General features: G+C 43.2%; 1 protein-coding gene across 7 annotated transcripts in view; it reads right to left on the reverse strand.

Annotated features, from left to right (window-relative positions):
• The window catches only part of DNAH3 (dynein axonemal heavy chain 3), a 237,164-nt gene that overhangs the window by 140,782 nt on the left and 84,131 nt on the right, over positions 1-12,251 (reverse strand). For all 7 annotated transcript variants that reach the window (XM_037740562.1, XM_017534343.1, XM_037740566.1 and 4 more), the window contains 4 exons: positions 8,066-8,267; positions 6,184-6,276; positions 3,996-4,106; positions 233-347 (listed from right to left, as the gene is read on the reverse strand). In XM_037740562.1, the coding sequence (XP_037596490.1) occupies positions 233-347; positions 3,996-4,106; positions 6,184-6,276; positions 8,066-8,267 (521 nt within the window). The remainder of the gene's footprint in view (positions 1-232; positions 348-3,995; positions 4,107-6,183; positions 6,277-8,065; positions 8,268-12,251) is intronic.

The following is a 12,251-nucleotide window of genomic DNA, read 5'->3' on the forward strand; positions in this document are numbered from 1 at the left end:
GATGGTCTCGATCTCTTGACCTCATGATCCACCTGCCTCAGTCTTCTAAAGTACTGGGATTACAGGTGTGAGCCACCGCACCTGGCCCAGCTCCATCTTACTCTTGGCTGGAGAAAGCTCTCCCTAATGAGGAAGGAAACCCTGACTCATTCCATCCGGAGAACTGAGATGAGCAAGACTAGGCTGCTACTCCTGGACCATCGGTAACGACAGGGGAAGCCTTCTGGCTTACCATGGACATCGATGACTGTGAGGGCCCCGAGAGTGAGTCGAGCTCCGCTGCTCAGCTTCCCTCGCACCAGCTGGACAATCTGTGCAATCTGATCATTGCTTTTTTTCAGAAAATCCTGGCAGGGGCAGAGGAGGGGACAACCGGTTACACTGGATTGTCCCCTGGTAATCCCCATGTCAGGAAATGGTATCATGAACCACCGGATGGCTCAAGCCAGACTCCTGCATGTTATTTCCTCAAGTCCACCTCTTCCTTACTCCAGTCCTTAATCTTTGAATGAATTCCTAATGAATTATGCTGAAAGAGGCCAGGTTTGGAAGGTTTCATACTGCATGATTTTATTTTTATAAAATTGTGGGAAAGTGAGCAGAAAATACTTGGTAGTTACTGGAGGCTTAGAGTAGAGAATGCAACTGACTACAAAAGGCATGAGGGCATTTTTTGGGGTGGCGTGGAACTGTCCTATATTTTGATTGTGATGGTGCCTCCACAAATGCATGTGTTTCTCGAAACTGAGAACCATATGCTAAAAAAGGTAAATTTTACGGTATATAAATTATACTGTAAATCAGAATTAACCTCCCAAACTGGAAACTTTTTCACATTAAAGAGACAAAGGAGCTATAAAAACAAAATGCAGCATGTAATCCTAGCTTGCATCCTGGGCTAGAAAATAAAAAAAGGACAGTAGGGCAATTGGCTAATTTTTATTTATTTTTTATTTTTATTTTTTGAGATGGAGCCTGACTCAGCCTCTCAATATAGCTGGAATACAGGTGGAATAGCTGGAACTACAGGTGCACAACACCACACCCAGCTAATCTTTGTATTTTTAGTAGAGATGGGGTTTCAGCATGTTGGCTAAGCTGGTCTCAAACTCCTGACCTCAAGTGATCTACCCACCCTGGCCTCCCAAAGTGCTAGGATTACAGGCATTAGCCACCATGCTGGCCTGTCATTTCCTTTCCAAGATGACAAAATTTAAGTTAGCCAATTTAGAAAGGTCTAGAGATTAGGGAACAAAATCATATCAATATGATTGTATAAGATGTTAATATATGAGGAATCTGGATGAAAGATATATGGAAATTATTTGTATTATATTTGCAGTATTATTTGAAAGTTTCATGTTATTTCAAACAAAGGGACAAAAAAATAAAAAGAACACTTAAAAAGGAAAAAAAGTAAGACCACCCCTAGGTTCAAATCCTACCTTCTCTACTTTCTACTTTCTAGCTCTGTGGCTCTGGGAAAATGATTTTAAGCTTCTGAGTCTCAGTATCCTGGTGTGTCAGATGCAGATTTTTTTTTTTTTTTTTTTTGAGATGGGGTTTTGCTCTGTCACCCAGGGGGGAGGGCACAGGCACAAATATGGCTCACTGAAACCTTGACTTCCTGAGCTCAAGTAATCCTCCCACCTCAGCCACCAGAGTAGCTGGAGCCATAGGCACACACCATCACTCCTGGCTATTTGTAGAGCTGGGGGTCTCACTGTGTTGCCCAGGCTGGTCTTGAACTCCTGGCCTCAAGCAATGCTCCCGCCTTGGCCTCCCAAACTATTGGGATTACAGGTGTGAGCCACCGTATCCTGCCCTAAATCTATTAATTATAGCAACCTCTTCAAGCTATGTTGAGGATTAAACGAAGTAGAGGAGGCGGTGTTGGGGCTTCTCCCCTCATCTCTCCTAACCACACCCATTCCACAGCTATTCTAGACCAAAGTGTCTTCCTGCTGGAATACACCATGCTTTTCATCTTCAGGCTGTTGCATAGTCCAGGTCTTCTCTCTGGAATACTCTTCCTCCTATTTTCTGCTCAGCTAATCCCTACTTATATTTCAGGTCACCTCTTAGACACGACTTTTCTGAGAAATCTTCCCCAATCCTAACTAACCTCCCTCCCTCCCTCCCTCCCTCCCTCCCTCTCTCCCTCTTTTCCTCCCTCTCTTCCTCCCTCCCTCCCTCCCTTCCTCCCTCCGTCCCTCCCTTCCTCCCTCCCTCCCTCTCTCCCTCCCTCCCTCCCTCCCTCCCTCCCTCCCTCCCTTCCTCCCTCCGTCCCTCCCTTCCTGCCTCCCTCCCTCTCTTCCTCCATCCCTTCCTCCCTTCCTGCCTTCCTGTCTTCCTACCTTTCTTTCTCCCTTCTTCCCTTCCTCCCTTCCTCCCTCCCCACACTTACTGGATGTCTGTTCTTTCCTATCACAGTTCTATAAAAGAGCCTTTTTCTCTCCCCCACTAGACTATAAATCCATGAGGACAGGAACTATGTCTGTCTCATTCACTTCTAATTACCTTTGTTAGCAGCAGTCCCAGCACAGAGCAGATGCCAAACCGGTATTTGTTAAATGAATAATAAATGGTTGGAGGGAGCAGGGATGGCTATTCTGTGTCAACACCTGCTTCCTTTATGATATGGAGGCACATCACACAGCATGCATGCACTCCAGGGCCTGGGTGTATGATGGGAAACATTCTCCCTATCTATGGGTAGGAAAACTGGGGCACAGAGATACCATCACAAAAGTCAGAGGATTTTAGAGTTTCTAAAGTTTGAAAGATGTATGTGAAAGCAGTTTGCATGTGTAAAGCACAATATGTCCATTAGGATTTATCAATATGGAATCTGTATAAGTTTAAACATTGGCCAAGTATTAATATTCTACAGCAAAATATGGGAAATTAAAATATATTCTAATTCACAGCCAATCCTCTAAGGGGAGTAACAAAAGGTCTGGTGAGATAGTCATGGGGAATTATACCATGGTAGAAAGCCTGGCTGAGTATGAAGTTTTCATTCATTCATTTAACAAACATTTGGTCATGCATGGTGGCTCCTAGCCCTTTGGGAGACTGAGGCAAGGAGGACTGCTTGAGGCCAAGAGTTCAAGACTACCCTGACCAACATAGTGAGACCCCGTCTCTAGTTTAAAAAATAGAAAAAGTTTAAAAACAAACAAACAAATCCCCAAATATTTATTGAGCATCTACTATGTGCTGGGCACTATGTTAAGCCCTGAAGATATAATAGTCAGCAGAGTGGACATAGCTTCTTCCCTGTAGGGTTTATAGCCTTGTATCTAAGGATTGAATCATTTACTGACATCTCATTTAACCCTACCACAATATTTTGATCTGGTGTGACAATTCCTTGTATGTTACAGACAAGGAGATTGAGACTTGGGTTAAGTTGCTCATGGTCACACAGCTAAGAAGAGACAGTGTCAGGATTTGAACTCAAGTCCATACAGGTCTTAACAGTCAAGCATTGGCATCAATTGGCTGGAAATACGTGTATTTGGATCTGAGGATAAGCAGATGCTTGAGTACACTTGGTCTCAGGAGAAAGCTGAAGGAAGGATGGGAGGTGGATTCATTTGGGAGGGAGTAGGGGTGATGAGAAGGAGGCTGTAAAGGAGAAGGAGAGGAAAATTATGGTCCCTTGGCTTAGGAAGAATTCAGGAGTTCTCCCTTGGTGGAAATTCTGCCAGGCAGGCCCCTAGAATCAAGGGTATAAGACTTAAAATCCTTTGGTCCAGAATTTCTGTCGTCTAGGAAGGACTATGAGGGATCTTGTACCATAGAACTCCAGGACAGCTCCAATCCCAAATTCTCCATCCCACTGTCCTTATGGGAACCCTGATGTCTGAGATGCTGAGTCCAAACAACTTTTGTTTAGAGAATAAAACATGGCTACTCTAATTATATGTCATTCAAATCCTAATGGATGCTTGGATCTCTTCTGTAAGCTTCACAGCAATCTCACTTACCGGTAAGGTATTTTCCACCAGAGCTTGGGACACCTCCTGGGTCCAAAAGACGGAAGAGACACAGATAACCACCTGGCCAGGCCACTGTAAGACCCAGTGATTTCGAGGGACCTGGAAAAGTGCAGCGGACTTGTGGTAGGATCAGTTCACGTGTGGTTTAAACTGGGTTTACAAAAACATGCCCCAACCATCTTACCCCGCTCACAAGAAAAACAAAATCTTCCCCCATCCTCAGATGCTACGAGATTCGACATCTCTGGGATTACTGATTTATGTCTTCCTTTCTGAGTTTTATGAAAAAGAAAATAAATCACCAATCATCTCATCAACTTTGCATTTTTTCCATGCTCTCATTCATCAAATTTTGCCATTGTTATACTCAAGGTGATGTTCAGAGAGTTCTCATAACTACTGTTTTTTAATGGCTGCATAATATTGCAGTGCTGAGTCACAATTTTCTTAGCTGTTTCCCCACCCCACAATTTTTTCTCTTAAGCTACAGATCAGGAGTGGGCAAACTATGTATAGAAATTTTTTCATAAATAGAGTTGTATATACAGTCACAGCCATAAAAAAGAATGAGTTTATGTCCTTTTCAGGGACATGGATGAAGCTGGAAGCCATCATTCTCAGCAAACTAACACAGGCACAGAAAACCAAACACTGCATGTTCTCACCCATAAGTGGGAGTTGAACAATGAGAACACATGGACACAGGGAGGGGAACATCACACACCGGGGCCTCTTGGGCATGGGGAGCAAGGGGAGGAAGAGCATTAGGACAAATACCTAATGCATGTGCGGCTTAAAACCTAGATGACGGGTTGATAGGTGCAGCAAGCCACCATGACACAGTATACCTATGTAACAAACCTGCATGTTCTGCACATGTATCCCAGAACTTAAAGTAAAATAAAATTTAAAAAAACAAATAATAAAAAAAAAAGAAATACAGCCATGCCCATCTTTTACATATATTCTGATGCTTTTACGTTACAAGGGCAAAGCTGCAGTACCCATTTACTACACATATATCTCTTATAACATTATGTTATATACATTAAATATACACAATACAATTTATTTTGAAAAATAGTTGCACTGGGAATGTGGCCTGCAGCACTGAAAATATTTACTATCCGGCTCTTTACAGAAAAAGTTTGATCTGAGGATAAAACTTGATAGATTTGATTTGCATGAACTAGCTTCATACCAGTAACTGCTTTTCTTTAATTTTTGATTCAGAACATGTCATAGAAAAAAGGATTGCTCTTTCATTTGACAATGCAAATATGACTTCAAGGGACAGCAAGGTCAGTCCCCAGTACTTTAGTGTGAAGGTGTTAATTGAATATTGCTTTGTTCCGTGGGTCCTGGGAGTAAGAAAGTAAGAAAGTTAGAGTCAAGAAATTGGCCGGGTGCGGTGGCTCACGCCTGTAATCTCAGCACTTTTGGAGGCCAAGGCAGGTGGATCACTTGAGGTCAGGAGTTTGAGACCATCCTGGCCAATATGGTGAAACCCCGTCTCTACTAAAAATACAAAAATTAGCTGGGCGTGGTGGTGGGTGCCTATAATCACAGCTACTTGGGAAGCTGAGGCAGGAGAACTGCTTGAACCCAGAAGGTGGAGGTTGCAGTGAGCCAAGATCATGCCACTGCACTGCAGCCTGGGAGACAGAGTGAGACTCCATCTCGGGAAAAAAAAAAAAAAAAAGAAAGAAAGAAAGTAAGTAAGTTACAGCCAGTCATGAATGTTGCTAGAGGGTGGCTACCAAGTTATTCTGATAGCTTCATTGTCTTAAGCCTTACATCATACCTGTTTCCCTTAAAGCTTTGGGAACTTAATGAATTATACCATTCAGGGCATCTGTAAGGTAAATGAATGCTTAATCGGAAGGGGCTCTAAACAGACCTTGTGCCATTAATTCCATTGAAAAAGGACTGGTCTGTACAACCAAAGGGTTCCAGCTAACCTTCTTCGCTTGCATCACCTGCTTCTAACTTCAAACATTTCACCAGGAATAGGTTCACTGCCCCAGGATTCACAGGTAAAGGAAAGAGAGGTGCAGAGGGACAGGTTTTGGTAGAAGGCAGAGGGTCCAACTGAATGGCTGTTACATTCACCTTCTCCCCAGTGTTCTCTTTAGTGCACTAGTGTCCCGGCATGTGTACCCAGACTCTCGTTTACCTTGACATATGCTTCAATCCCAAGTCCAATGACTTCTCGCAGACTGGCCAGCATCATCTGCTCCACCTGCTGGAGCCACTTTTCCACCATACCCTATGTGGCAAGACAGACAGAGAGTGCAACAGTCAACCAACACCCAGAGGGAGGGAGGGACAGCAGGCAGAACACAGCTTTCTCTCTGGACACGGCTGGAGGGAGGCCAAAGGCTTGGCACCTTTTCAAGCCCATGTTCTCTTTCTCCCCATCCTTTTTCTTTTTTTTTTTTTTTTGTTTAAGAGAGAGACAGGGCCTTTCTCTGTCATCCAGACTGGAGTGTGGTGGTGCGATCCTGGCTCACTGCAGCCTCGAATTGGGCCCAAGCGACCCTCTTGCTTCAGCCACCTGAATAGCTGGGAGTGCAGGCGCATGTCACCATGCCTGGCAAATTTTTGATTTTTTCTGTAGAGCTTGGTTCTCTTCATGTTGCCCAGGCTGGTCTCGAACTCCTGGTCTCAAGAGATCCTCCTGCCTCAGCCTCCCAAAGTGCTGAGATTACAGGTATGAGCCATGGCACCTGGCCCCAGCCAATATTCTCTATCTGCTTTACACTTATTTCCTGTATTCTCAGAAGTATATGCCTTCTAAAGGGGCAATAGGACTTGTATTTATTTATTTTTTTGATGGAGTTTCACTCTTGTCACCCAGGCTGGAGTGCAATGGTGTGATCTCAGCTCACTCCAACCTCTGCCTCCCTGGTTCAAGTGATTCTCTTGCCTCAGCCTCCTGAGTAGCCAGGATTACAGGCCTGTGCCACCAAACTCGACTTTTTAGTAGAGATGGAGTTTCGCCATATTGGCCAGGCTGGTCTCGAACTCCTGACCTCAGGTGATCCACCTGCCTCGGCCTCCCAAAGTGCTGGGATTATAGGTGTGAGCCACTGTGCCCGGCCCATTTTTAGCATGCATTACTTTCATGTCATCTTCTGAAACAGACAACTTTTCAGAAGGCAAATGAAACATTTATGTCAGTTCATAAAATAAATTGCACTTTTTTAATGAACAGTTCTGATTCATGCATTATTCCAGTAGGTCTCAAACTTTGCTGTTCCTTGAAATCACTTGGAGATCTTTGAAAAATACTGATGACTGACTCCCACCCCCAGACTTCCTGATTTAATTGGTATGGGATGCAACCAGGTCATTTGGATTTTGATTAAAGCTCCATAGGGAAATTCAAATATGCAGCAAATTATTGAGTGTTAGAATTTCAGGTAACTGTAGCTGTTGACTTCAGGTGCTTGTAAGCTAGCTGGTGTCTGCCTTGGTAATGTGACTCCTGGTTGCTGCAGTTTACATGTGTGGGTAGCAAAAAAGGCCAACAAAGCAAGGCTAAGCCTGCTTGTCTATTTCCACTTGAGGGTGCTGTCACTCAGCAGAAATGGAAGTAATTTATACTTTACTCATTATATAAGGACATATGTATGAAAACCTAAGTAGCATTATATCTCTCATTGATTCCATGATGTTTTATTGATCTTTAAAATGAGTGCCCCAGAAAGCTACCTGTCTAACTGAATCACTTTCAACTGAACTCTGCATATGGAAATCTAAACAGCATCAGTTGTTTGGATCTGATTCCTGCAACTGACTCCACATTGAGTTGGGTTAAAAATCCACAAATTTAATGCATCACGTGGCTTGCAGTATAATCCCCATCTTAGAGATGGGTACACTGAGACTCAGAATATTGAGTAACTTCCCCAAATTATTCAGTTGTTACATTGTGGAACCCAAGTGTTCCATACCCCAGGCAGTCTTGAACTAGGGTCCCAGTGCTTAACCAATATGCTCTCTGGTTTACTCTGTTATGGAGAAAAGAACCAAAAATGGGTAAGGGGAGTTACCTTGGCGTTAGCTGGGTAGATTTTCTGTATGAATGGAACAGTTTCTTTTTCGGAGCTGATCATGCCCATAATTTCCAGATTGTCTGTAAACTCGAGCTTGGCGATACCTTCAAAGCACTTCTTCAAGTGCGGCTGCACTCGGAGAGGGTCCTTTGTCTCTGACAAGATTTCCAGCAGCTCATCGTTTGATAGGAAGAAGAACCTATTTCAGAGCAAAGAAAGATAGTAACTGGAACCTCTTCCAAGAACTTCTTCTAGCAAGGTGACACTCTCCAACAGGTAGTCCAAACCTAGGTAAATAACAGCAACGTCCTGGGGTCTTCACTAAGGCCCACACTCTTTTACCACTTTTCATCTGGGACTTGGAAGGTAGTTTTCCTTTTTTAAAGAGATGAGGTCTTGCCATATCGCCCAGGCTAGACTTGAATTCCTGGGTTCAAGCAATCCTGTCTCCTCAGCCTCCTGAGTAGCTGGGATTGCAGGCATGAGCCATGACACCCAGTTTGGAGATTTTTTATTTATTTATTTTTTGAGACAGAGTTTTGCTATTGTCGCCCAGGCTCGAGTACAATAGCAAGATCTTGGCTCACTATAACCTCCATTTTCCAGATTCAAGCGATTCTCCTGCCTCAGCCTCCTGGGTAGCTGGGATTACAGGCATGCACCACCACGCCCAGCTATGTTTTTTGTTTTTTTTTTTTGTATTTTTGGTAGAGATGGAGTTTCACCATGTTGGCTAGGCTGGTCTTGAACTCCTGACCTCAGGTGATCCACCCGCTTCAGCCTCCCAAAGTGCTGGTATTACAGGTGTGTTGGAGATGGTTTTGACTCTGAGATACTATACATGATGTTAGCCAAAAGGCTGAGAAGCAATGGTTTTGACTCTGAGAGCAACAGAAAGAATGAAAGCTGGCATATGTGGCTTTAATAGGGCTGGGGGGTGTGGGTGCTATCAGTTGAAAGGAGCCCAGATAGAACAGCGATTCTCAACTCTGGCTGCACTTTAGAATCACCTGGGGAGCTTATAACAAAATTCCAGTGCCACAGTCCCACTGCCCAGATTCTAATAGAATTGGTCTGGAGGTGGGTCTGATAAAATCTGTATTTTTACAAATTTCAGGTCATTCTAACATGCAGTCAGTGTTGAGAACCACTGGGTAGGGGCAGGAGAGAGAGACTTCCTTGTCTTTCCTTCTCTCCATGCTTGCAAGAAAATTGTATAGGCATGATACAAGAAAGCAAATGTTAAGAATGAGCCTATTTACATGCAGAGGCCTCTACCATCTTTCATTTTATTTTATTTTTGTTAAGACAGGGTCTTGCTCTGTCGCCTGGGCTGGAGTGCAGTGGTGCAATCATGGCTCACTACAGCCTTGGCCTTCAGGGCTTAAGCAATTCTCCCACCTCAGCCTCCTGAGTAGCCGGGACTACAGGCGTGTACCACCACACCCAGCTAATTTTGATTACTTTGTAGAGACGGGGCCTCACCATGTTGACCAGGCTAGTCTCAAACTCCTGGGCTCAAGTGAACCATCCACTTTGCCTCCCAAAGTGCTGGGACTTTAAGCATGAGCCACTGCCCTCAGCTCTCTGCTATCTTTTAAATTAGGGATAATAAGACAATTTCATCTCTTTTTTAGGCCTAAAACCAGCAACAACAAACTTTCAGAAATGTTCAGTGTTCAAACCTGTACTGTGACCATCAGGCTGAAAGTTCTATGATGGAGGGATTGTGTGATTATGACCTTTACCAAATATAGTGGGTTACAAAAATGGCCACAATATTTACAGGTCCTCTCATCAAAGGGTGGAGCCTGTTTTCACATTTCTCAAACTTGAGCTGGCTCTGTGTCTTGTTTTGGCCATTAGAATGTAAATGAACATGAGTCTGTGCAAGTTCTAAGCCTAGGCATCAAGAGGTCATGATGCTTTCACACTTGCTGCTCTTAGGAGCCCTGTGACCACTACCATATGAATAAACCCAGGCTAGTCTTCTACAGGACAAAAGACATGTGGCCCAACTACCTGTTTCCCCCGCCAATAGGAAGCCAATGACCAGACAAGCAGTTAAGGATGCTGACTGCCCACTCACTGCAGTCACAAGTGAGCCCCAATGAGACCAGAAGAACCACCCAGCTAAGCCCAGCCCAATCTCCCAACCTACAGAATTATGAGCTAAATACATGGTTGCTGTTTCACACTTCTAAGTTTTGCAGTCATTTCTTATCCACCAAAGCAAGCTAATACACTGTGTCTACAATGTTGAGCAAGTAGTCCTAGTAATAATTATTTGTTGCTGACCAACTAACCAACATCCAATGAGAGGTCAATTTCTCCCACTTCCAAGTGAAATTCTAATGGGATATACCCTCTCTATGGATGTATACTCCCTCCATCTCCATCACGTGTTATAATAAATAAAGCTCAATGGCCATGAAAGTAATAATAACACATTTGTATAATTTAAAATTAAAATCTTTTTTTTTAGAAATCTGTATTTTCAAGATGAAATTAAATTATATGGCTATCAAAAACATTCTCAAAGTGTTTACTGAGAGTGTTTACTTTTATTTCTTAAAAATGCACAATGAAATATTGAGGTATTTGTGTGTGTGTGTGTGTGTGTGTGTTCAACTTAGGGGAAATATGTGGCTCAGAGAGGTTAAATGCTGAATATCTTATCCAGACTTCCTGGGTATCAATTCTAGCTTGGTCATTTACCTGTCTTGTATCTTTGGGCAAATTATTATTTTCTCATTTATAAAACAGGGATAATAATAATGTTCCCAACCTCATAAGAGTATTATGAGGATTAAATTAGTTAATAAGTGTAAAGCACTTAGAGCAGAGTCCTGATGTAAGCTAACTGCTTAATTAGTGCTATTACTCATATTTTTTTTGAGAGAGTCTTGATCTGTCACCCAGGCTGGAGAGCAGTGGCATCATCTCGGTTTACTGCAACCTCTGCCTCCTGGGTTCAAGCAATTCTCCTGCCTCAGCCTCCAAGTAGCTGAGACTACAGGCACCTACCACCACATCCAGCTAATCTTTGTATTTTTAGTAGAGATGAGGTTTCCTCATTTTGGCCAGGCTGGTCTCCGACTCCTGACCTCAGGTGATCTGCCCGCTTCGACCTCCCAAGTGCTCAGATTATAGGCATGAGCCCCTGTGCCCAGCCTATTATTCTTATTTTTATTAGGAATAACAAGAGTGGATCTAGATCTAGAAGCCCAAACCTCATGCATTTCCTGAGTTTAATCTCTTCCCAAGCCTTATGCTTCCAAACCAGGGTTCTTTCCACTATAATGTGTTGTCCAGTGCGAAAGCTATTAGCCACATGTGGCTATTTATATTAAAAAGTCACATTAACTAAGTTAAAAATTGGCTTCCTTAGTCACATCAGCCACCTGTAAAGTGCTCGGTGGCCACTGGTCTCTAAAGGCTACTGTACTGGACAGTATAGACAAAGATCATTCCTATCATTGCAGAAAGTTCTATTGGATAATGCTGAATTGAATAAATACCAAAGATACTTCTCTGTTTCTCTGTTTTTTTTTTGTTGTTGTTGTTGTTGTTGTTGTTTTTTGAGCCCAAATCTTGTTCTGTCACCCAGGCTGGAGTGCAGTGGTGTGATCTCGGCAAACTGCAACCTCTGCCTCCCAGCCGCCAGGTTCAAGCAATTCTCCTGCCTCAGCCTCCCAAGTAGCTGTGATTACAGGTGCCCCCCACCACACCTGGCTAATTTTTGTATTTTTAGTAGAGGTGGGCTTTCACCATGTTGACCAGGCTGGTCTTGAACTCCTGACCTCAGGTGATTCACCTGCCTAAGCCTCCCACAGTGCTGGGATTACAGGCATGAGCCACCACGCCTGGTCATACTTCTGACTTTCTAACAAATCATTTTTTTTTTTTTGTAAAGAGCACGGAACTAACTTTGTCTCCACATAAAGAGACACTAAAATTCATGTTTCTTAAATGTAAATTAGGATCAAACACCCTAATCAGGGTCAAATGACGTGGAGCGACCATCAGTGGTGAACCAGACATGGGTGGATTATCAGAGCCTTCTTTCTTTCTTTCTTTTTCTTTCTTTTATTTATTTTCTTCCTTTTCTTTCTTCTTCTTCTTCTTTCTTCCTCCTCCTCCTACTCCTTCTTCCTCTTCCTCTTCTCTTTTTTTTTTTTTT

Source organism: Cebus imitator, unplaced genomic scaffold, assembly GCF_001604975.1.
Source record: "Cebus imitator isolate Cc_AM_T3 unplaced genomic scaffold, Cebus_imitator-1.0 Scaffold85, whole genome shotgun sequence".
Lineage (NCBI taxonomy): Eukaryota > Metazoa > Chordata > Mammalia > Primates > Cebidae > Cebus > Cebus imitator.